The following is a 25,184-nucleotide window of genomic DNA, read 5'->3' as shown; positions in this document are numbered from 1 at the left end:
CCTTGCCCCCAACCTGGGAGTTGGGGGAGCTTCTGCCCCATGTGATTCCCCCAAGGGTTGGCGGGGGGAATGATAAATAGTCAAATGGTTTATAAGCAGAGAAGTCTGGTTCAGTTCAGCTCTTTCCTCCCCACCTCTGCTTCACAGCTCCTTGGTGCTGCTGGTTTGGGGCTAGCATGAGCTTGGGCTGGGGAATTGTCAGTGAGTTTTTTGGCAGGCTGCCAGAATATCCCGCAGTTATGTCTTCATTGCATTAGTTTGAGTGAGAAGTTTTCATGTGTGGATAGGGTGGTGGGTAAGGGCAACAACCAAAAAGAGCCAGAGTTATTTCTGCAGTGAAGACATATCCTGAGGAACATGTGAGAGAAAGTAATGGTGATTTTTAATATCTCAGCCAAATCTGAATGGAATTTCACAGGACAAAAAAGACACTATGTATCCCGAGGGGAAACCCCTACTGAATATCCAGGCTTGCTACAAACAGTAGATTTATAAGAAACCTTTTTAAGGGATAGCGTTAGGCAACCTTTATATAGACGTTGCTACCACCTTCCTCTGTAATAATAGAAAATGTCCCAGCTATTGTGTGTTGCTCAGTTGCACCAAAATGGTGCAGTGGACGTGGTTGCAGTGAGGTTGTCTCCTTGATATTGTAAATTGCAGTTTATGTTTGTGTTGGCTCCAGTTCCCATTCCCTTAGTTCACTTCCTCTACTTTAGCCTCTATTTTTCTAAAAATAACTAATCTGAGATTGGAATTTAGTCTTAAACACATGAATAATATACAATCTTTCAACTGAAGTCGCCGGAAATACTCAAGTGAGTAAAGCTACATACTTGTTTTCAGACTCAGCTCCAAGTGTATTGGGCTGTCACATCACATAATCGCTGAGCAACTTCTCAAAAAGATTCCCAGGAACTGAATGAACTATGCATTGCATAATACATTAGCAATGTTACATTTGTGCCCCCTTTGGATAGCTGTATTTTGGTCCTTAAGTATTAGACTAAAAGAAAAAAAATGAAAACCCACCCTTTTATACCACATTCTTTGCTAGCACAAATTAGAAATTTGTCTTTGGCAAAATTCTGTAACTTTCCTGCACGTAGAAATCTAAATGACTGGCTCAGTATTTTTTCATTGTAGTTTGAGAGAGACATGCTTAGATTTAGAATGTGGCTTCTCCATTCCCACTCACTCCTCAGTCATGAAACAATGTACTGGAGTCTTTCAGTCACACAGAAAGGGTTTCACCCAGCATTTCATGCTGGTGACCATATATTCCCCCTCGTTTTAGAATTTCCTGTCCACTGGGAACATGCTGAGTCACATCCACAATTCAGTTTGCACCCCTTTACTTCACTCTGTCCCATACATTGAGAGCGTAATCTAAATGATGGGTTTTGGGTTTAGGGAGTGACAACCTCAAGACTAGTTCTAAACTCCCTGAACAAATGGCCCAGCAAATCACTCAGTGGGATGAAGTGGTTTGTTCCAAAAGACAGCTGATCTTAAAGAAAAGCTGTCCTCTTGCTCCAAGAAGTTTTATTCAGCTTTTTTAGCTTTGGCTAATCCTTTTCCTACGGAAATGTGTTTTTTATTTTAGAAATTTTAACTCTTACAAAAAAAAAAAAAAAGGACTACATTGTTACATTGCAGCTACAGTCTGATTTTGCTTCATCTCATGTGGCTGGCTATTGTTAATGGATGGTTTTACGGCTATTTCTCTGCAGGCAAGATTGAAGAAGAAGCTGTGAAGAAATATGTTTACCTCAACATTGTGGGGATGGTTGGATCGATAGATAATGACTTCTGTGGCACCGATATGACCATTGGTACTGACTCGGCCTTGCACAGAATCATTGAAGTTGTGGATGCCATCATGACCACTGCTCAAAGGTAACAGGATGCATGGGAGAATACACGAAATTTTAAATTACTACGTTTTTCCCAGTGGTAAAATCAGGCATGTTTATGATTTAGTTGTCATAGAATACTTCATATGTATGAACTAATGTGATGTAAGGTACTTAGACTGTATAGACCCAGAATTACATTGAGAGCAAAAGTTAACCCTCTTGAATTGCTTTGTGTGTTGTGGGAGGGAATTGGGGTGAGGATAGTCTGAGAGATAGAGCATATATGGACAGGGAGCATTTTTATGTGTGTTTTATGTTTGTAAATTTAATCCTTTTATTTTGCTAACTGGATTGAATTGTGCAAATATACTTTCTGTTTTCATTTGTGACTTTCTAATTAAAATATGGATGATGATGATGAAAGAAAGATGTTTATAACTTCAGGGAGAATGCAAAGTAATCTGGGCAATGATTGTGCAGTGGTAACCTCCATCCTAAAATGCAGCAACACCTTATTTCAGTCCTGGGCCTTTCATGATTGCAGAAGACCAGTCAGGCTGCACTGTTCCAAAATTTGGGGTGCCTGTGAGATATGAGCAAACGTCCATAAGGGAAAACAATGAGAGTGCAAACCTGAGCAAGAGTTAAACTCATATCTTTAGAGGGGAAAAGTTGATATGTTAATCCAGTTTCCATTTGTCCATCACCTTACTATATTCATCATCACAAAACTTTTAAGAGTGAAATTCACTCCTGTACAGATCAGCACAAGGCCCTGTGCACTAGTTAAATGCCTCTTCAGCACAGAGGGCTGGTGGTGATTCTCTGCACAGGGATGAATTTCACCCGAAGGAAACTGGAACTCTGGAAAAGACTTTTCTGAACTGGTGAGAAAAGATATATAGTTACAGCTCAGCTATGTTGTCACTTTGACTGATATTTCTCACTTCGTCAGACATGTGCAATAGTATGAAAATAACAGGCTGCTTCTAGAAGGCAAAAGTATACAAACTTTAGCCAGAGGGGCAGGTGCACTAAAGCTTGGCTTTCTTTTTTAGTATCTCATGCTTCTGCGTTGGTATTCCGTGCTACAGAAATACATATGAAAAAACATAGATACTTGATTCAGTTTCACTCTTGACAAATAAAGCAATGACCATGCTGATTTTACAGTTAGCCTGGTAATCAATATAGTTATTAAAAACCAAATGGTTACAATCCTTGAAGTGAAACTACTATGATTGATGGATTAAATATTCTTTCACCCTTTGTTTTTTACTTATTTTTTATGCAAAATTTCGGTCTCTTACGAAAATAAATCAATGCATTTTAGAGCAGCGCTACAATAAAAAACTGGTTTGCATGTACAGTGGATGAAAAATAATTAAAGAAATATTTATTGCATTGCTCTTAAACCTTAGCACCCCTCCCCCCCTTCCCCGACCCCATCTCTCCTTGTTATCACCAGTCATTTTGTATATTCCTTACTGAGCACAGCCTGCATCTGGGTAACATTTTCTGGACGTGAAAAGTTTTAAAGAGGGTACAACATTTCCCCGGATCAGACAAGCGATTATACTTTTACTTCTGGGTTTACTGTGTTATTCTTGGTGTCAGGGACTGATCCCAGCTCCCACTGACTTCAATGGGATTTGGATTGGGTCTTTCAATTGCAATAATGTTGTTGATCTCTCTTGTCATTTTATAGCCATCAGAGGACCTTTGTCCTAGAAGTTATGGGAAGACACTGTGGGTATGTACTGTTCTCACCAGTTTGTGTCTAGTAAAATTTAATTATAAAAAAACTAAGATTTGAAGTTTAATTGTCTTCTTATTTGTATTTTTTTAATGTGTGCTTACTAGGTATCTGGCTCTTGTTAGTGCATTAGCTTGTGGTGCGGATTGGGTATTTATTCCGGAATACCCCCCAGAAGAAGGATGGGAAGAGCAGATGTGTGTTAAGCTTTCTGAGGTAAGCTGTTACTGCATCTTGAACATTTTGTATGCCATGTGATGCTCACATCTGAAAAGAGGTGCCTAGCAACATAAATGATATGGGCCAAATCCTGTCCAGTAGGATTCAATCAAATTTTTGCTATTGATTTCAATGGTAGAACTATTTGGTCTTAAATGCCTCTATTCCCACATTCTCCAACTGTTTGAAGCACAGTTAGATTACCTCTAGGGCTACCATAGGTCCCGCAAACATAGCCATCGTGGATCTGTTTTCTGGTTTGTCATCTTTGTCCCTGGTGTCTTATGCAGAACATTTTAATTTTACGCTAGAAACTTTTATACATGCGCATTATTTCAAAGAGCATTAATATAATCTAGTATAAAAGCGGAATTACGTGAGTGCTTTCAAACATGTAGTAATGCATTAGCATATGGAAAGCATACGCTACAAAACCTACAAAACTAGGATAGTATTCCCATCTCTTTGAATTCACCCGCTTAGCCAGCAGAACATTTTTAAAGGGAAGACATTTCCAGCAATTAACTGGTTTCTTTGCTGATACGAGAAGCATATGAGGCACGTTAACACTGAAATCTTGAAAGGAAAAATAAGAATACTTCTTCCACAAGGCTTGTAAAAGTAAGAATGAAAAATACTAGATTAAGTATGTTAGTAGTAATGAGAATCTAAACTGATGCATTCCTTTTGGTCTCCCAGTGTATGTTTTTCTTTTTGTGTGAGTCTCGGGGAATGAAAGATCTCCAGGATATGGAGCAGTGTTGAGATTTTTGACAACACTAAATTAATAACCAGGCAAAAAACAGTAGAACCTCAGAGTTATGAACCGACCAGTCAACCACACACCTCATTTGGAACTGGAAGTATGCAGTCAGGTAGCAGCAGACCAAAAAAACCCAAAAGTAAATACAGTACAGTATTAAATGTGTTGTGTTTAAATGTAAACTACTAAAAAATAAAAGGAAAGTTTGACAAGGTAAGGAAACTGTTTCTGTGCTTGTTTCATTTAGATGGTTAAAAGCAGCATTTTTCTTCTGCATAATAAAGTTTCAAAGCTGTATTAAGTCAATGTTTGGTTGTAAACTTTTGAAGAGCAACCATAATGTTTCGTTCAGCGTTACAAACAACCTCCATTCCCGAGGTGTTCGTAACTCTGAGGTTCTACTGTATATAGATGTCTTTCTCTCCTTTTTGATTGGATTAGTTGAGCTACAAATACTTTTGGTAAATTATCCAAAGGAAAAGATTCTAGTCACTGGAGTTTAGTATGCAGTAGTTAGCTTTCAAAACTCTTTTTTTTTTTTTTAATGGTGTACCTTGTTTCGGGTTTTTTTTTTTTTTTTTTTACAACATCCAGTGTTTTTCTTCTCATAGAACCGTGCACGAAAGAAAAGGCTGAATATCATAATTGTGGCAGAAGGTGCCATTGATTCTCACAACAAACCTATAACTTCAGAAAAGGTTAAGGATGTAAGTATCGAACCTCTTTGTAATACAGTTTCTGCTGTGGCTATAATTTAGTGTAGTTCCCTTTCCACTGCTAAAACTAGAATCTCCACAGGCATTCTGGTAATACAGCCTCTTACAGTACTTGCCAGTTGCATTTTTATGCTTGTGCTTTATGGACTTAATTCAGAGCCCATTGAGGTAAATGGGAATCTTTCAATTGGTTTCCATGGACTTTGGATTGGGACCTATTTTTTGTTAAATTAGAGGGCAGTCAATGAAGTGTTATTTTTAGAGACTTGATCTCTAAGAGATCTGCTTAAATTTGTCTCATATAATTAATTATTAGATGATGGTATCTGATGGTCCTTGGTCGAAAATAAGTGATGGTCTGTCAAGTTCCTGGTGGACTAATGATGCCCTTATCACAATTTACCAGTAAAGGAAACATTTGGGGAAATCTCACCAATGCCAAGGATTAAATAGGCACTGCGAATAGAATTACCCTGTCATGCTTGGAAATGGTCCTTTTTGGAAACAAGTTTTGAAACACATTCGTTGATAGAATGGTGTGAGGAAACTTGAACTGACACTGCCTGTGCGTCACCTGTTGTGTGATTTTAGCACTTTGTTCTGCATAGCTGTCAGTCTGGCACTTTTCAGGAGCGCTCAAATAATGAAGTAGTCCTTGACTTATCAATATAGAATTGTACTCCATTTAAAAAACTACAAATTAGTTGCACTGATTAAAGTGTTTAAGTAAAAGTGTGGGAAATAGTTGTCACTCATCTTGTTTTTTACAGAGGAAAACACTACTTGCTTGTTACACAGACTTCAGTCTGTTAAAAAGTCTAGGAAGCTATAAATAGCAGGAATGTAACTCTTGGGGAGAGTGAGTGAGGTGTTCATACATCTCCTTGCTAGGAGAGGGGAAAGTATGCAGTACTTATTTCTGTTTGCTTACATCCTAACCTTACACTATAACAGAGGAGATTTTGATGAATGATCCTATTTTAGTGAGCCTGGACTTGTACGTTACTGATGAGTAAATGGACTGGAAAGAAAATATAGCTGGAGGCAGTAAATAACTGCATATGTTTTTCTTTTGTGTCTCTTTGTGTTCTTTTTTCAGTATAAAATTATTTCATTCTCTGTGATTTTCCCAGTAAAAACATCAGGCTATTAAACTGGACAGATTTTACTGTTACTGAGAGGGATAAAAACCAACATTTTTAATTTGGTGGAGCCCAAAATTTCTGGAACAAATTGTTGTACCTCCTTTTGTTCATGGACATCAGCCAAAGGCAGTGAATCAGAAAATCTGTATAAGGCTAAATGCCTTCACGGGGTTTAATTGCACAATTACTCCAAGATATTTAGTACAGCATATTTATAATACGGTTATAAAGAAACCCTATTGCAGTAGATTATTTTTTCCAGGCTTCTAGTTGTGATGTTTAAACCTTTTTTGTAAGGTTAAGGACAGCATATATATTTTCTGTTTTTCTAAGTGGTCATTTGTTACTAAATAAATGACATCAGTATGCGTCTCTCTAATTAAAGCATTGTAGCCAAAACAACTTCTTTACCATTCTTAAACTGAACATTACAGTAGGAGTCTGGAGATGAGTTTTCCTAACCTAGATGCAAAGAGACTTAAGTAAATTCCTTAGTTGTGTCACCATTGTTGATGTGTGACATTTATATCATATATAGTCTAATATTACAATATTCCCAATGTGTGCACACTGTATAACTGCCATAGTGTCGCTGGTATTTTATATTTCTCATTTATGCTTTGAAATTCTTTGCAGCTTGTGGTTCAGCAGCTGGGATTTGACACTCGTGTGACTATCCTGGGTCATGTTCAAAGAGGAGGTACTCCTTCAGCTTTTGATAGAATTTTGGTGAGTGAAGCTATGGTGATAACTTACATCTGTCTGCAAACCCTGGAAGGGTGCATGTTGCAACAGTAGTAGTAATGTGCTTCCACTTATGCATACATTTTCCTTGAAGAATTTTGAATCATTTATAAAAACCAGTTAACACCCTCAAAACTTTTGTGAAGTAGCCAAATATAATTATTGTCCCCAACTCAAGCATCAGAAAAGTAAAGTGGTTTGCCCCAGGCAACATACAGAGACTGTGGCAGAGCCAGGTTTAACACTCAGTAACTACTGGCTCCTAACTCCTTGCTGATTCCATTGCCGTCTCTCTATAGGCGATTTAATCCACAATTGGAGAATCACATCAAATCCAAAATTGGTCCACTGAAATCAATACTTAACGTGCTTAAATTTTTCTGGTTGGGGCCGTCTTCTATTCTACTATTTTAGGCATCCCTCTAAATGGACAAAAGAACTGGGAGTTAGACAAAAATATGGATTATGTACAGCAAAACCCTATACACGTGCACTAGAATTGGGGTGACAAAGTGTAAGACCTTGTCTCCACTAGAAAGCGTGTGCTGGTATAGCTATACCAGTACAGCCATACGGACAAACTCCCACCGCATAGACACAGCTTATATGGTGTTAAAAAAAAAAAAAAAAAAAAGTGCTGTTGCTAGTATAGTTTATACCAGTTCCCCACATGAAAAAAGCTTACTGGTAAAAGAGTGTTTTTTGCCAGTATAACTACAACTACACTAAGGGTATTGCTGGTATATAAATGTCATAAAAATAATCACACTACACAGAAGCATTACTATACTGGCAAAAGTTTCTAGTGTACACCTGGCTTTAAACTGCCTTTGCTACTCATCCTTGCGGTGCTATATATCAAAGTCACCAACCTAAATGAATGAAAGATATAGTTTGTGGATGTGCAGAGAGCATGCACATAAACATGCTCAGTTATTGCTGATAGGTGCTGTATATGGATATAAGTAGGTGGGTAGATTTTAAAAAGGAATGACCTTCACTGTAATGTATTTATTAATAATCGTATTTACTAGTAATCCTATTTCCTTTAGAAGAGCTCTGATTAAAACCTGACTGTGCAGTGGGCTTGACAAGCCAGCTGTGAGAGCAGTCTTATTGTCCTGTGGGTCACAATATATTAAACATAACCAGCTGTGATCACAGTTATCAAGGAGTGATTGTTTTAACAATGTAAAGAGAAATCTCGGGTACTTCCCTGTTTCTGTGGTGGGAGCCAACTATTTTACTCCTTTTTAGTACTGAGAGCATCCCCAAATACAGAAACATCTCTCTCTATATTTTTCAGGCAAGCCGTATGGGCGTGGAAGCTGTCCTGGCCCTTCTAGAGGCTACACCAGATACTCCTGCTTGTGTTGTGTCCTTGTCTGGGAACCAAGCTGTCCGTCTGCCTTTAATGGAGTGTGTGCAGATGGTGAGTTCCGGGAGAAGAGCCAGTTTACACTTATTCATTAACTATAGCAAAGTGCTCTAACAATCAATGGTCTGTTATTAGTTAGAACACATGAATGGAACACTTAACTGTGTTTGGTAATAATGACCTCTTCTTATGTCTTTGCTGTATGTAATTACTATGTAGTTGTTTTAGGAATAATCACTGACAAATGCAGTCCAACAAAGAAACATTGCTGCTTTTTTTCAGATTTGGAAACCTATATTGTTTTTCAGTTTCATCTGAATCTTTCATTTTGCACCTTGTCTCTTTGATTACAAAATCTCCATCCATTATAGCCCATTTGCATTAATCTGGTTTCCTCCTCCGAAATTATTCAGAGTTCATCCCAATTTAAATTAAAAAAAATTTCTCCTTCTGTGGCTGTTTTAGGTGCCAATTTTCCCTCTCCCGCCCTCAAACCTGCTTGTCCTCTATAGAAACGGAAAGAAAAATATAAAAATGCCAGTGAGATGCAGGTCACAACAGACAACAAATCAAACAACAGATTGTCCTTTCAGTATTCCAAATAGTAGTGCTATTTCAGAACCGATCCATTTACAGTACAGTCCTTAGTTTACTAACCTTTTATTCTATTCTTTTCATTAATTTTTAAGACTCAAGAAGTACAGAAAGCAATGGATGAAAGAAAGTTTTGTGAAGCTGTCAAACTTCGTGGAAGGTACAACACGTCAAATCATACCCATCTGTCTGCTTTAGGAGATACTGAACTGCTTTGTCTTCCCATTAATGTACCAGGGCCTGGGGCTGCTCAGGCATTATTCTGCATAACTATCCACTCCCTTTCCTCCTGCACCTCAGCTTAACGCTTTGCTGAAGCACAGACAAGAGTTCAATCTTTACAGGATTTTTCAGAAAGCATTACACAGAGTTAAACCCCAGGGATATTGTATGTAAGACTCTGCTAAATAAATGGTAATAATCCCCAATTAATTTAAAAGAGAGCATCACACTTTCTTAGTTAAGCAAACATTTAATACGCACAAAACACACTTTAAATAGGATAAAATGTTATAAATAGTATTTGGAATACTATAAATAACTTTTAAGGAAAAGCTCTGAGACAGTAAATCTGCTGGTACCCTGCACAGACCTTCCCCCTTTTGTTTCTGTTACAAACATTCAAATATAAGGTTTCAGCATAACATTTTCTGTTCGTTAGCACACACATCAAAGCACATTCTGCTCTGATCTTCTCTCAGAGATGATTTTGCAGTCTTTATGATGTGACCATGGTATGTTGTGTGTGTCACCTGGACTCTTCAGAGCATGAGAAATGGGAGCATCTCAATCCTTTAAAACACGTCAGAACCCTGTCAGCAAATGAACAGTCGGGGGATCTCCACAGCTAGCAGGAGTGCAGCCTTCAGGTTAACAGCTGACTGGTCCTCTCAGTCTTTGGTAAAACAGTATCTTGTATCCAAAGTGGCACAGGGATTGGGACTCAGTCCACATGGCAGATGCGTCGCTTGGTCCTGTGTCAATCAGCCACTGAGTCCACAGGGCTGTCTTTAACTCCTATACTTTTAACCTTCCCCACCCCGGCTCTCTGATTGGCTCAGTTCTCAGAGGGTGACTAGAGTGTGACCTGCCCGGTGGGTTGTGCACAATGAGAACTTCCTACAGAGCCTCAGAACCAGCTACTGAGCATGTTAGTTTAATTGCCACATCCTGTTCTACAAGTTTCTATGCCCTTCTAGCTGAATTGCCCTGTCCTGCTCTCTGCATGTGTGCAGAGATACAGAATATCCAACCAAGATCTATGTCTCTTCTCCACTGCTTCTCTTCCCCTCCTAAGAGAAACTAAGTCAAATGCTGCAGTACCAGGCATGTGGGTTACATTAACACTGGCTATTTTATTTTAAGTAATGTAGTTAATTGTATTGCCAGTAACAGTGGTAGAGGAGGTTTCAGAGGAGTAACCTAGAAAGGACAGTTATAAAAGTTCATATTCCTATAATTTTCAAAGACAAGAAACGATAATTAACTGCAGCTTGCTTTAAGACTTCAACATGGACTTTGATCCTGATGTAAGTCTACCATTCAGGCACGAATGAGTCAACAGGATTGTTTGTCTGAGGTGACTGATAATGCTAGTGACTGAATATGTTTGCTTATGCATAAAATTTGGAACCAAGTACATAGTGTATTAGACCTAGTAAAGGTAGTTTGGTTGTTTTATAAGCACTGCATTAGATCACTGCAAAAACAGTGCAACTCTATTAAGGATTTGTGAAAGTTAGTATAAGAGAAACAAATCAATTATTGCTTCAAGTTGTTTAATGACAAAACACATCCTTACTTATCTGTAGTACTACTTTGCCTGTTAAATTTTAGAGGGATCTTAGTGACATTCTCACTGTTATTTTAAATACTTTACATTATTTTCAGAGTTCTAAACTTTTCATCTTTCCAATTTTTAAGCTGTTTTGCATCTGTGGTTTAACGTTACAAACAAACAAATTATTCCTGTTAAGTGTCTGAATTTGGAAAGTCACTGTGATTGTGGTTAAAGTGGGTGAATGCTACCTGATAAAAATGTGTTTCCTTATGTAAGTCAGCATACTCAGTTGTAAATTTATATATAATGAAGATAAGCACTTTAGAGAGTAAGATACAGTCATTATCACCTTTAATACTTTTCAATAGCTTTTGTGAATAAATAATATTACCACAGTATACTCCCTAGGCGTTCCCTATACTAAGTCATATTAACTTCCAGTAGTTGCAAAGATAACATTGTAAAGTTTTTAAGGTCAGCCACTGTAACTTGAGTTGCTGTCTTTGGTATTATTTACTCTTTAGTTTAATAATGTTGCCCTTTTGATCTGAGCAGCTAGTCAGTTTGGGGCTCTGTGGATGTTCCAGTTGGGAATAGAAATTGGTGGTAGAAAGGTATTACTTTGATGTAGTTTTGGTTATTTACAAAGAACGTACGAGGTCCTGTGTCTTTGAATGCAGAAGGAATCGAATAGCCAGAAACAGCTTCTTTTGCTCACAGCGCCAAGAGCATGTTAGTCAGCCTGCATCCCTGACCCCCAAATTTCTCTTCAGATTTCTTCTAGGGTCGGGCGTAGTGCTGTTAGCTGCTCCATTAGGCTGTATCTCTCTGAAAGCAATACTAAGAAAAAGCTCTTATGTAGGTTAACACTCCTTTTGTCTTAGATGGGGGCTTATGTTTACAGTTATGTTTAAGGAAGGGTGAGTTCATACCTATCAGTCTCAATCCCATAACAAAATTTCACCCAGCTCAGAAGAATAACTTCTGTTGAAGAATGTGCATCTCCTAAACTAAAATCCTTAGTTTCCTTTTCTCTTCTGCAGACTAGAAATAGTCATTGTCTAAAGAAAAGGAGTACTTGTGGCACCTTAGAGACTAACCAATTTATTTGAGCATAAGCTTTCATGAGCTACAGCTCACTTCATCGGATGCATCGGATGAATACAGACTAACACAGCTGTTACTCTGAAACCAGTCATTGTCTAGTCATTGGCACCTCCTGAACCAGCTTAATTGCTGTAAGTTTGTAACTTGCCATTCAGTTTTTGTGAGGCAACCTTACACCCTCATTCATGTCAGTTAGGGGTAAAAGTGAAGCTTCCTGTTGCAGCTCTCTTGTAGAAAATGTAATAGTGTTTGGCCTTAAATTTTCTCCTCTCTGGTATGACAGTGAAGTCTGGCCATCCTGCTGCTTTCCATTCACGCATATTCAGGGCTAAAAGTGATTAGCAATAGGAGACTGATCCTCCTTCCATCACTAAAAGGATCACTTCTGATTCTAAAAAAATTCTGACCCTGTATGTGCTTCTAGCAGGGACCTTGTCTGATACTAGCAGGTAATGAGAACAATACTAACAACCCCTTTCATCTTTCTAAATCATCTCTGTAAAATCAGAACTCTGGTTTTGGGAGTCTATAATGTGTCTAAAAAGAACAGGACTACTTGTGGCAACCTAGAGACTAACAAATTTATTTGAGAATAAGCTTTTGTGGGCTAAAACTCACTTCATCGGATGTATGCAGTGAAAAATACAGTAGGAAGATATATATACACACAGAGAACATGAAACAAATGTGTGTTATCATATACACTATAATGAGAGTGATCAGTTAAGGTGAGCTAGTACCAACAGGAGAGGAAAAAAAACCTTTTGTAGTGATAATCAAGGTGGGCCATTTCCAGCAGTTGACAAGAACGTGTGAGGAACAGTAGGGGGAAAAATAAACATGGAGAAATATTTGTTTATTTTTGCATGTTTATTTTTTCCCCCTACTGTTCCTCAAACGTTCTTGTCAACTGCTGGAAATGGCCCACTTTGATTATCACTACAAAAGGTTTTTTTTCTCTCTTGCTGGTAAAGCTCACCTTAACTGATCACTCTCGTTGTAGTGTATATGATAACACGCATTGTTTCATGTTCTGTGTGTGTGTGTGTGTGTGTGTGTGTGTGTGTGTATATATATATATATCTTCCTACTGTATTTTCCACTGCATGCATCCGATGAAGTGGGTTTTAGCCCATGAAAACTTTTGCTCAAATAAATTTGTTAGTCTCTAAGGTGCCACAAGGACTCCTGTTCTTTTTGCGGATACAGACAAACACGGCTGTTACTCTGAAACCTATAATGTGTGTGACTTCTATTTGGGATGCAAAGTGCCAAATTTAGCAACTTGTCAAAACTGCATAGACAGAGAGATCCTTATTAGTTACAAAAACACACATTTTCTTCAAAGAATTTAAAAACTACATAATGAAAATATTATTTTTCCTTCTTTAGGAGCTTTGAAAACAACCTTAACACCTACAAATTATTGTCTCACAGAAGACCAGATGCAGAACTTCCAAAGGTAAGTCATACCATTTGAATAATTAAATGAGCCATTCTGTTTTTCTGCCCAGTGCACAGAATAATTTTTGTCTGGAGCATTTTAACAAAGAAATCTTAAAACAATATATTCAGTTTGGAATTTAACAACTGTTTCTCTAAAAATAACCTTGTACTGTATTTGGTATAATTAAAATAAAAACTTTAATGAAAGATAGAGGCTTGGTAGGAGATACTTTGAATTTCATCATAAAATTGGTATAGAGTAATAATCCTTTAAAGCCAAGTAATATTCTTCCTAGGAAATTCCTTTCAAAGGAACTTACCTATCATGGGTATATCTATGGTGCCTGTTGCTGTCTATCTATGTGCTAGTGCCTCCTATTATGCTCTCTTATTCTGCATGGCACGGAAGGATGCAAAAGCAAAGTACTTAGACTTAAAAGAACCTGAAAGTCTTGGTGGAAGGGGAGAGGACACTGGGTAGGAGGATTCTTCACCTCAGCATCCAACAAGCAAAACAGTTTGAGACCTCAGTGTGTGCGGCTAGAAGCTAGAGGGTGGAGTTAGGGATCAGCAACTGCATATACCATGCGGGCCTGATCTAACCATTCATTCATTGTGCATAGATTAGTGATAAAATAATCCTGATTTTCCCCTAGTTTGCGAATTGTTCATAAACCAGTGTTGAGCCCTACTAGTATATTCATTATTAGGAAGCGTTCACCAAACAGTTTATGTAAACAAATTTCAGCCTGTGGGTTATTCACAGTTTGTTCATTTTGACTATTCCATTTTCATTATTCCTGATTTGTGGTGTAGGATAAATCACCTAAATCACCTGTTGTTGTTTCTTCTTCCTGGTTGGATGAGTTGTATTTTTTTATGGAAGAACGATGTGAATAATGCTGTTCCAGTATGACATTCTGAAAAAAAAACAAAACAACCTCAGATTAAAATTAGGGAACATTCGCATGCATACCAGGTGGCCACCCAGAAATGTTGTGAACAGCTAATATCATGACCCCCACGTGTAGTGCAAACAAAACATGCCATTTTAGTTTGCAAAAAATACTGGGGTGGGGGAGGGCACTTATTACTGCTACTTGCAATGTTATTTTAAGTCCCTGGTTTCTATTCCCCTCATAGGAGTGGATAGTAGTGTATGTAAGCCAGTCAGTGTGGTGCTTTGTTCCCCTGTAGTGGTAGCTGGGCCAAAGAGGTTGTCCTTATACAGCCTAAGCTAACAGAGGTGAGACTTTTTGCTCAGGCAGTAGAGGCTCTATGCATTTAGAACCAGAGGTCCCAGATTCAAAACCCATTGCTGAGGACCCATGCCCCAGGTGTGGTATTACAAATGCAATTGCAGACCGCCAAACAATGGCATCACATCCACAAACCGAGGAAAGTACTTTGCATGGAAGCCTTGAGATCCCCAAAATGTGGGCCAAGATTCTCCATGAATCCTTGAGCTCTGTATCATTAGATGGCCATGCCTTCTCTGTAATGTTTACTAACCCTTCCTCCACTTAGGTTTTCTGTCATATATGTTCTGTAGTCTCAGAGGGGGAGGGATAGCTCAGTGGTTTGAGCATTGGCCTGCTAAACCCAGGATGCTCCGATGAAGTGAGCTGTAGCTCACGAAAACTTGTGCTCAGATAAATTTGTTAGTCTCTAAGGTGCCACAAGTACTCCTTTTCTTTCTGTGGATACGGACTAACACGGCTGCTACTCTGAAAACTTTCCATAGTCTTTGGAAAAATGGAATTGCTAGAGTATAAACTTTCTGGCTTAGATTTATTGCCATTTATTCTTAGCCACTGGCCAAGAGTTTAAACATGAATACAGAAAATATTGATTATATATATAGGAACTGAGAAAGTATGGCAACATGCAGATAGATAAAACCAGGAAGAATTTATGCTTTAAAGGAAATCAGGCAATGAAGGAAAGAAGAAATAAAAAGTAGAGACAATTTTACAACTAGAAACAAATAAAATGGCAGGAAAAAAACCAAACAGGGCAGAGGAATCTTTAGGCATAAAGGCCAAGAGTTTCAAAAATAGGAGCCTAAATTAGGTTCCAAAATGCATATTTAGGTGCCTAAATCAGTGGCCTGATTTTCAGGAGTGCTGAGCGCTTAGTAGAATCTGATAGTAATGGAAGCTGATGGATGATCAGCACAGCAGCTTTGAACAACCAGGCTATTTATTTAGATACCTAAACATAGGAGTTTAGCTTGAGGCTGATATTTTTTTTTAAATCTTGGCTACAGTCTTGCTGTGTATGGCATTAGTGGGTGTTTTAGGTTGGCCTGTAATTGTTAGTAACTGTTAGGATTTGATCAAGTGTTTCTGGTTTTGTCTTGTAAGTGTTAAGAGGTTTTGGATTTACATTCTGCGGGTGCTTGGCAGTTTAAAAATATCCAGAAAATGGTTTTTCACTAAAGATAAAAAATGTAAATGAACTATTGATATACTATGTCACAGGAGTTTATATAATTATTGTTGTCTAAAAGCAAACACACATAGAAAACTAGTCAAACTTACTGGGGAAAAAAAGATAAGAACAGGGTGGAAAGGAAGAAGCAAGAATAACAAAGCCAAGAATATAGTAACTTAGTGGCCTGTTACAGAAAGAAAAATAACTAAAAAATCTATGGCAAGATAATAATCCTCGGCTGGTATAAATCAGCATTGCTCCTATACTAGGTAAGGGAATCACTCTTAGTATTCTAGTGCAAAATAAATAAATACAAATGTTTGTCAATGTTTAAGTTTCTTGATGAAGATTTTGTTTCTTGAGTAACTGATCAAATTTTGAGTATTAACCCATTTACGCGGAGAACCCTTGCATTGTAGGATTGTAGTTACTATCTTGTTACAATCGTGAGGTTGTTAATTAGCAGAAAATGTCTGTAGGAGTAGCCTGTTACTTAAAAATCTTTCTGTTCTCTTTAACAGGATGATCTCTCATGTAGTGTACGTAATTATTTGCACAGTGACTAACCTTAGACAGCTCAGTAACCTTTGTAGGTTTTGAGACTGTTTTACTTTTGCATGGTAATGAGATTTAATTTGCCTTTTTAAAAAAATTATTTTAAACTTGTGCTCAACAGCTGGATGGTAGAATGTTCAGGACCTGTCCTTCAGTTTTGCCACAGAATTATTTATATCAAGCTTTTTTCACCCCAAACCCCCTGAATTTTAGAGTTTGTGCAATAACTCTAAAATGAAACTTAAATTGACTTCTGTAAAATGAAGATTTCATAATGTACTGATAACCATTTTTCTGTAGAAACTTTTAATGCTTATCTATCGTGGCATGTTTATCCCAAGCCATACCATGTGTATTGACAGAGGGTTATAAAAAACAGGGGGCCTGATCCTGCAAATTCAAGTAGACTCCTTGCATGATTTAAGGGCCCAATGCTGAAAATTTAATATTGATATAAAATACTAATGAAGAATGAAGAGGTCAATGGAGAATAAAAGCAAAGAGCATAAGATCTGTACATATCTGAATTACCATAGTGTTATCATAGTTTTAATAACTTAATGACGCTTCTTAGTCCTGGGAGCAAACAAGTGTCCACCATCTAGTTCCATTGTCTAGGGATGAGCCAGTGGTAAGATGATTTAGCCAGTCCATTCATTATTAGATGAATATAGAGGTGATGTCCAAGAAAAATGATCTTTTTTGATTTCCAAGAGGTCAAATAATAAATTCCTCTACTAGCTATTCTAGTCTTTAAGTATCAGGATGCAAAATTCTGGCAATGGGGCAACAGAAATATCCAAATGTTACTCGCCATCAGCCACATGTAAGCAAAAAGATTTAATGTTTCAGGAGCCACAGCCATTCCATTTTTAATAGCCACAATATTATGTAAGATTTACCAATACCATGTGTGAAGACTTAGTCATTGGGCAAATTAAACATCTCCTTGAAGGTAGCAGAAGAAAATTTAAATATCAATTTGCAGTACAAAACTTTTAATAAATTGCTCAGTATAAAGTCCTCTAGGACAGACAGTTGATATTATTTCTTGCAGAGTTAAAGTCATAGAAAGACAGCTGTAGTACTTAAATGCTTTGCTGGCTGTGATCCTAAGTGTGCAGCAGCATAGTGTTCCTTCAGATCAGGGGCGGTCAAACTTTTTGGCCTGAGGGCCGCATCAGGTTTCGGAAATTGTATGGAGGGACAGTTAGGGGAGGCTGTACCTCCCCAAAGAGCCAGGTGTGGCCCGGGCCCTGCCCCCTATTTCCCCCCCCCCCCCCCAGCTTCTTGCCCCCCTGACATCCCCCCCCCGGACTCCTGCCCCATCCAACCCCCCCTGTTCCCTGTCCCCTGACCGCCCCAGGTACCCCTGCCCCTGACTGCCCCCCGCCACCCCATCCAACCCCCACCCCTCCTTCCTGATGGCCCCCCAGGGACCCCTGCCCCCATTCAACCCCCCTGTTCCCTGCCCTCTGACCGCCCCAACCCCTATCCACACCCCCGCCCCCTGACCTCTATCTTGAACTCCCCTGCCCTCTATGCAACCCCCTTACCATGCTGCCTGGAGCACTGGTGGCTCCAGGAGCTCGCAGCCCCACCTCCCAGAGCATTGACCAGAGGCGCAGTGAGCTGAGGCTGCAGGGGAGGGGGAACAGCAGGGGAGGGGCCGGGGGCTAACCTCCTGGGCCAGGAGCTCAGGGGCCAGGCAGGAGGGTCCCGTGGGCCGGATGTGGCTCGCGGGCCATAGTTTGCCCACCTGTGCTTCAGATACAGGAAAATTAGACTCTTCACTACAGGCAAACACAGTCTGGCATGCACTGTCACACTCTATGGCACAATGGCCGGGAAATAACACTGCCCATGCAATATTTGCATAAATACCATGATTTTTGTTAGCAACTGTTTTGGTTTTTACAATCTGTAATCTTTAGAAAAAAAACCAAAATGTTTGTTCTCTTTTGGGATTGAAAATGGAAGAGTTTCCTCCTCAGTTAGGCCATTGCTATGCCAGAATCCAGGCAGGGCACTTTAATGCATGCCATTTTAATGTGGAGGTGCTGCTGAATGTGATTAACAAATTGCTTAAAGCTCAATGAGTGCTGCCACGCAAGCTCAGACTATTTTGCATTTTGCTTCTGCTGTTCACTAGCTCTTGAATGCTTCACCCTTACTAAATGTAAAATAACATGGCTTACCTTCTGGAGAAGTTAAACTACGCAAAGTTTTAGTTCTATCCTTATTATGATTTTTGTTGCCAGTATTAATTTCAACTGTGGAAATACGAAACCAAATTCTATGTATTATGAATATAGACTTACTTCTTTCATTTAAAAGTAATGGATCATATTCATAACTGGTGTAAATCAGCATGGCTTCATGGAAGTCAATGGAACTGCACTGATTTACACTGTCTGAGGATCTGGCCCAATATCTAAAAGTTATAATTTAATGATTTTTTTTTAGTACAACTTTCAAGGAAAATAACCAGTGATTAATTTGTAAAGAACACTTCTCTGTTTCAGGTACTGCTTGTTGTAGAGAAGACTTGAGTTGAGTAGAGTTCTATGAACCATGGTTAAAATTAGTCAGAAAGATGTTTTGCTAATTTTTTACTCAATAACTTGACTTTTTTTATCCTGATAAAGCTCATTTTGACTTGTCATTTTCTTTAGCGCTTACAATGGAAATCAAAGCATAGAGCTGTTTCTTTAGGAAAGAATCCGTGGTCTCAGTTACACCAGTCTGAAGTAGGAGTAACTCCATTGCAGAAAAGAGTATTTGCTGTTCCAAACCTGGTGTGAGGTCAGAATTGGACCTTGTATATCTGACCTATAAATAAAAGGAACAGCTTACAACAACATTGTGTGTATTTGGTTACCTGAGGAGTACTGAATATGCTTTCCTGTAAAGCCCCTTACAAACAATTGTTTTGACATAACCAAAGTAAATTCATAATTAAGCAATGTAAAGAGGGACTTTGACACTGATAAAAGCATGTGTACAAAGCACAAATTACCTGATAATGTTCTGTTTCCCTTTATTATAGCAGATCTTGTTTTATTGAGAGTTTTTCTCCTTACAGCCCAGCTTGTTCTCTGCTCTGATCTTTAGTGAAGTCATAAACCTCTATCTGATGTTGTAGCCTTAGCCATGAAATCACTGCAATATTACATGTTCATTATCCTGACTTCACTGTAGAATTGAACAGAGAGACATTCTGAGCTCTGAAAGGACTAAACACCTTTACCTAAATACATTTAATTCCAGTCAATAGCAAACATTACGTACCGAAAAGTAGTTTGAGTTGTCTAAATGTGATCTCTGAACTGTAATCCCACTGTGAAAGTCTCTTTCAGTGACCGTTGTTATGGTATCTTGCCTGCATGAGGATTTGGCAGGCATTTTAATTTGAAGCTGATGTCTTTTCTGTTCCATGAGTCGGCTGATAACACATGCTTAGTGGTTATGCCACTGGACCAAAACATGTCCCTTCACACTCTTTGCCTTGCCCACTTTGCTTTTTTTTTGTTGCAAATTTCTGCACTGATATTATGATACCAAGTGGATAACTGAGTTGTTTTTTTTTGTCATAGTTTTTGACCCTGTTAGAATGAAAATACAAGACCCTGAGTGATTTGATCTTCAAGTCAAATGTAGCTCTTGGTCAAAACTGTTTAAATTTTTTTTAGAAAAGCTAGATCTTTTGTTCCTTTTCAGATTGTTTCTATGTGTTTTTTTTTTTTTAATTTGATGATAATGTGCTGAAATCTTTTCACCCACTTAAATCTAGAACAGCTTTTTTAAACTTTTGAAAACTGCTGTTGATCTTTTTACGATACAGTTGCTATGTAACATTAGAATATCTGTCAGTCACTTCACTGTTGTACATTCGATCTAACAATTGTTTTCTCTTTCTTTTGCAGACTAATTTTAATGTGGCAGTTTTAAATGTAGGTGCCCCTGCAGCCGGTATGAATGCTGCCGTCCGATCCGCAGTAAGAGTTGGCATAACTGAAGGTCACAACATGTTTGCTGTCATTGATGGATTTGAAGGCTTTGCTAGAGGCCAGGTTAGTATGAAATGACTGTATTTAAAGTGCTGTAAACTGTTTTTTTTTATTTTTTACCTTTTTGTCATATTTCTAATGGAAATACAGAAATGACTGTGATATCATTCAGTGAACTGACTCCACAAGGGTTTTTAAATTTAACTGCTTATATATAGACACACCTAGTTAATTCAGATTGGAGCTGTATATTTTATTGCCAACAAAAACTTATAAATACATAGATCATGTCACCTGCGTATCTCTACCATTGCTATAGAGACTAAGGATGTCTTGACGCAATATATGGGTGCTGAACACCAGCAACGGAATTCCCTTACAGCTCAGAACCAGATAATTAGGCTATGCATTAATATTCAGTTCGAGATCATTTATTGCATGGTTAAGCATCAAGTCTCTTTCCTGAGCGGGTACAATTTCAAAAGAGTGACTCTCTTGTCTGAGGGTGCAAAATTTATGTGAAACACGGTTACAAATCTGAATCGTTGCACTGCTGTCTCACTGCCGGCGCAGTCCAAGTCGGCAGAGGCTCAGCCTATTTAATTTTACGCCTGCAGCTATTTTTTCACTCCGACACTTTTGCAGGTGTAATATGTGTCTGCAAACAAGCAGCCCTGTGTAAGATGTACCTCTAAGAGCATCCTGTCTTAGGTTAACCCGGTCTGAATTCTTTTGCCTCCTGGATATCTTGGATGAGAAATTCTCTGTAGAAGAGGTTCCTTGTTTCTGCACAGAGGACAGCTTTAATGTGACCTTGGCAGGATGTTGAGTGTTTGTCAGACTGCCTACATTGTACTGGCCGTTGGAGTATGAAGCATCTGGAGATAAGCACACAGGCTAGATAACAGCGAGAATACAGACCAATCACTGAATCTGTTGTCATGTTTGTGCCTTATTATCAGATATACCCCTTCAGTGGAATATGCTATACTATACAGCAACCAAGTCCTGAGATTTGTGACATGCTGTATTTTTGAAACCCTGAAGGACTTCTCTTTAGGGCAGACACAGGTTGGTTGTTTTTCAGAAAGTGGGGATAGGTCTGTCATGATACTTCCCTTCCTCCATGTCTGAGGCAACCCATCAGCTAACCTGGTCTCCCAAGGAGAAGATGGATACAGAGTTTGTCATATTCCACTTTCTAGATTGGCCGGAGGATGGGGATGGGGGTCAGGTCACAGCAGAGTGAAAATTGTTCCTTCTCTTGAGCGAGTGAAGGACCAAGTTTGGGACCTGGCTTTGGATTCTTGGATTATACTATCACGAAAGGTAAGGGGAGGAGATGAGATGGAGGGAGGATGAAAGATAAGAGTTGAGGAAAAAGATGGAGGCAGGATTCATAGAGGAAGAAGGAACAAATAGACAGAGGTGAGCTAAGGGTAAAATTTCAAGGGAGAAAAGGGTAAAATTTCAAGGGAGATTAAATTAACCTCTTGAAACTGAGCTGTGGGATTTTTTGCCAGGTCTCATTTGTGGTAGCTCCCATGGTGCTAAACATCTGTTCCGAAAGCTTTACATTAAACTGCATCTGTTGCATGACCAAAGATGTAGCATTTGGAAAGTTACTTAAGGGAACCTCCTCTTTTTAACTTTATTTGTAGATAAAGGAAATCAGCTGGGGAGATGTTGGAGGTTGGACTGGACAAGGAGGGTCGCTTCTTGGCACAAAACGGTAATATCGTAATTTTGGCTGCGGTCACTTTACCCAAGTAGAAGAAACAGTGGCCAAAACGTACCTTTTAGTGAGCTCAGAGGTGTATTAGGGGTTTGTGGGGCCTGGACCAGAGCAAGTGGGGGGCCGCTCCCCACCCCTTCCGCCTGCATTCCCCTCCCCCCCCCCCCCCCCCCCGCGGCCTCCTTCCCCCATCTTCCCCCCCCTCATGCTCCTGCTGGGGAAATGAGGTTGGGGCATGGGGGCTTCCCCCACTCGTCCAGCACTCCTGCCAGGGAGCGGGGTTGCGGTGCAAGGGTTCCCTTGCACCCTGACAGCAGCACCAGGCAGTCGGAGTGGGGCAAGCCTCTGTGCCCCTACCCCACTCCCTGGCAGAAGAACTGGGTGGATGGGGGGAGCAGGGCAAGCCCCCGCGCCCTGACCCTGCTACCTGGAAGGAGCGCCCCCATTTTTCTGGGGCCCCTTGGGCACCTGCCCCATTGGCCCAGTGGCTAATCCGCCACTGAGTGAACTGCATGTGCTGTCTTTACTATACCTTTATGTATTGAAGCTTCTTTTGATTTTTGAGAATTTACCTGACATCTCTTCTCTTTTAAGTTCAGGGTGTTCAAATTCAGCATTTTGTGGTACTAATGGGTTTCCATCAGTGGAGACAGAATTAAAACAGTCCCTTGTTGTGTATCATTGCTTTAAGACACTTAAGGCTATTGCTACAGAGTATTGTAGGAAGTTACAAGAAGCGTGGTTACATGGCACGCTCCAGTCTTATGATATATAACTTGTGAATGCATTGCTGTGTCCATGCAGACCATGTTATGTCTATATGCATGGAACAGCCTGTGGAATCATGGCTTTATCTTGTGACTAACACATTCTTTCAACCCATTTACCTAAGAACTTAGTCAGATTTCGCATATCTGATTATCCTATTTAAATTAATCACCTCAGTAAAGTTTAGGACTGTTGGTCATGGGGAAACGTTACGTAAAAACTATTTGCTCCTCCATGGTTTAAAAGAACAGAGGGAGAAGACCGACTAAAGACATAATAGACTGAGTTTATTTAATTTTTGGGGTGGATTTCCAAAAATGTCCTTTCCTGGCTTCCTTTGTTACTGGCTGTAATTGTATTGTGTAATCATCTCAATATAGGTGATAGCTAGAAAATAAAATCTTTCTATGGATAAGGCTACGTCTGTACTACATGCGAGGGGTGTGATTCCCCTGCTCAAATACACATACTGGGCTAGTTCTCATCGAGCTGGAGTGAGTATAAATAGCAGTGTAGCTGCAGTAGTACCGGGGAGTGAGTAGGGCAGAAGAGGCATGGCTTAGGCGTGCCAAATACAAACCCACCTGAAACCAGTGGGTACATACTTGGCATGGTGAACCTGTGTCACCACTGCTCATGCTACCATGGCTACACTGATACTTATACTCACACTAGATTGATGAGAGCCAGTGTGAATATGGGTACATGAGCAGGGAATCACCCTGTCCTGCCAGCTCATAGTGTAGACATAGCCTAAGTGTGTAAAATATAGAACTTTTCTGACAATTCAACAACCCATCCTACCAAAACGAACAGGTATTGTCAGTAATATCCATAGATATTTGACCTCTCGTCTCCTTTTGATTTAACTATTTTTTTAGTACCCTCCCTGCAAAGTATTTGGAGAAGATTGCTGACCAGATGCGCACTAATAACATCAACGCCCTTATGGTTATTGGTGGATTTGAGGTACATTACCTAGTTGTTCTGTTAACTTGTTAGCTGGAGTGGAATTGAAACACACTACACTCATTTTTAAGCATCAAAATATTTTCTTTTCCCCATAACTAAAATTTTGCTTATGTTGAATTTTGATATATGAAACAGAGCGAGAGCTTTTGAGATAAGAAATTTTGGAGATGATCTATGTCTCTGGAGCTTTGGAATGCAGAATAGTTGATAGTAAGTGTAAAACAAAATACATTTTTCCCCCTCAATTAAAGGTAAGACAGCAGGGTAGAACAGATTTTCAAAATAGCCTAAGTGACTTAGGAGCACAAATGCAAATGGGACTTGTGTTCCTAAGAAATGTAGGCACCTTTGAAAGGCCCCATAGTAGTCTTTAAATTATAATAAAAACTGCACCCTGGCTTCTTGTTTAAGCCACTCCAGTTCATATGTTCAGTTCATTCTAATATATTTTAATTTCTGGATCAATAATCTAGAAATGTATTTTTGTTTTTGGAGACAAGGATTTTAGTCTTTTCACCAAAATAACTTTTACTTCATATATGCCCTGATTCAGGAAAGTATTCCTTTTCAGGAAAGCACGTAAGCATATGTTTAAAATTAAGCACGTCCTTAAGTGCCTTCCTGAATGTGGATGGATTTATGTGCCTGCATAAGTATTATCCTGAATCAGGTCCATAGCAATGAGATTAAGGGAACTTAAATGAAAATGACTATGATATTAAAATGTATGGGAATCTGAGCTATACAGTAACATTTTCCTATTATCTAGAGCATTGGGTATGTATAAAATATATATCTCATTAAGAGTGAAAGAAGTACTTATTGTTTGTCTCAGAATTTAAATGTGTGATATTTTTAATTTTTATGTATTTTTTTTGTTAGATTTTAGTGGTTCCTTATTATCCCAATGTGTGATGTGTGCTGTGGTAAAAAATGGCTCTCCCTGTGGCCTCATCCATGTTATAATTCCACCCTTGTCCTCTTTTTATCCCTTCTAATTGTTCACACCGTGCCTGTGCCCAACAGGCCTACCTGGGACTTTTGGAATTATCAGCTGCCCGTGAGAAATATGACGAGTTCTGTGTTCCAATGGTTATGGTTCCTGCAACTGTATCCAACAATGTACCGGGTTCAGATTTCAGCATTGGTGCAGATACTGCTCTGAACACTATAACTGATGTAAGTCTGTTCAAGTGTGCGT

General features: G+C 39.1%; 1 protein-coding gene across 11 annotated transcripts in view; it reads left to right on the top strand.

The window, feature by feature from the left end:
- LOC102941241 (phosphofructokinase, platelet) overlaps window positions 1–25,184 on the top strand; it is an 81,755-nt gene that overhangs the window by 33,126 nt on the left and 23,445 nt on the right. For 3 of the 11 annotated variants that reach the window (XM_043541497.1, XM_037891003.2, XM_037891005.2), the window contains exons 5-17: window positions 1,734–1,899; window positions 3,568–3,612; window positions 3,723–3,831; window positions 5,209–5,304; window positions 7,095–7,187; window positions 8,509–8,634; window positions 9,270–9,334; window positions 13,454–13,523; window positions 16,465–16,482; window positions 20,425–20,571; window positions 22,170–22,240; window positions 23,893–23,980; window positions 25,010–25,162. In XM_043541497.1, coding sequence (XP_043397432.1) covers window positions 1,734–1,899; window positions 3,568–3,612; window positions 3,723–3,831; window positions 5,209–5,304; window positions 7,095–7,187; window positions 8,509–8,634; window positions 9,270–9,334; window positions 13,454–13,523; window positions 16,465–16,482; window positions 20,425–20,571; window positions 22,170–22,240; window positions 23,893–23,980; window positions 25,010–25,162 — 1,247 coding nt within the window. The remainder of the gene's footprint in view (window positions 1–1,733; window positions 1,900–3,567; window positions 3,613–3,722; window positions 3,832–5,208; window positions 5,305–7,094; window positions 7,188–8,508; window positions 8,635–9,269; window positions 9,335–13,453; window positions 13,524–16,464; window positions 16,483–20,424; window positions 20,572–22,169; window positions 22,241–23,892; window positions 23,981–25,009; window positions 25,163–25,184) is intronic. The other 8 variants (XM_037891004.2, XM_037891012.2, XM_037891006.2 and 5 more) reach the window with 3 other exon arrangements.

The sequence above is a fragment of the Chelonia mydas genome, chromosome 2, assembly GCF_015237465.2.
Source record: "Chelonia mydas isolate rCheMyd1 chromosome 2, rCheMyd1.pri.v2, whole genome shotgun sequence".
Lineage (NCBI taxonomy): Eukaryota > Metazoa > Chordata > Testudines > Cheloniidae > Chelonia > Chelonia mydas.
The sequence above is the reverse complement of the archived record's forward strand: the minus strand, read 5'-3'. Positions and strand labels throughout refer to the sequence as shown.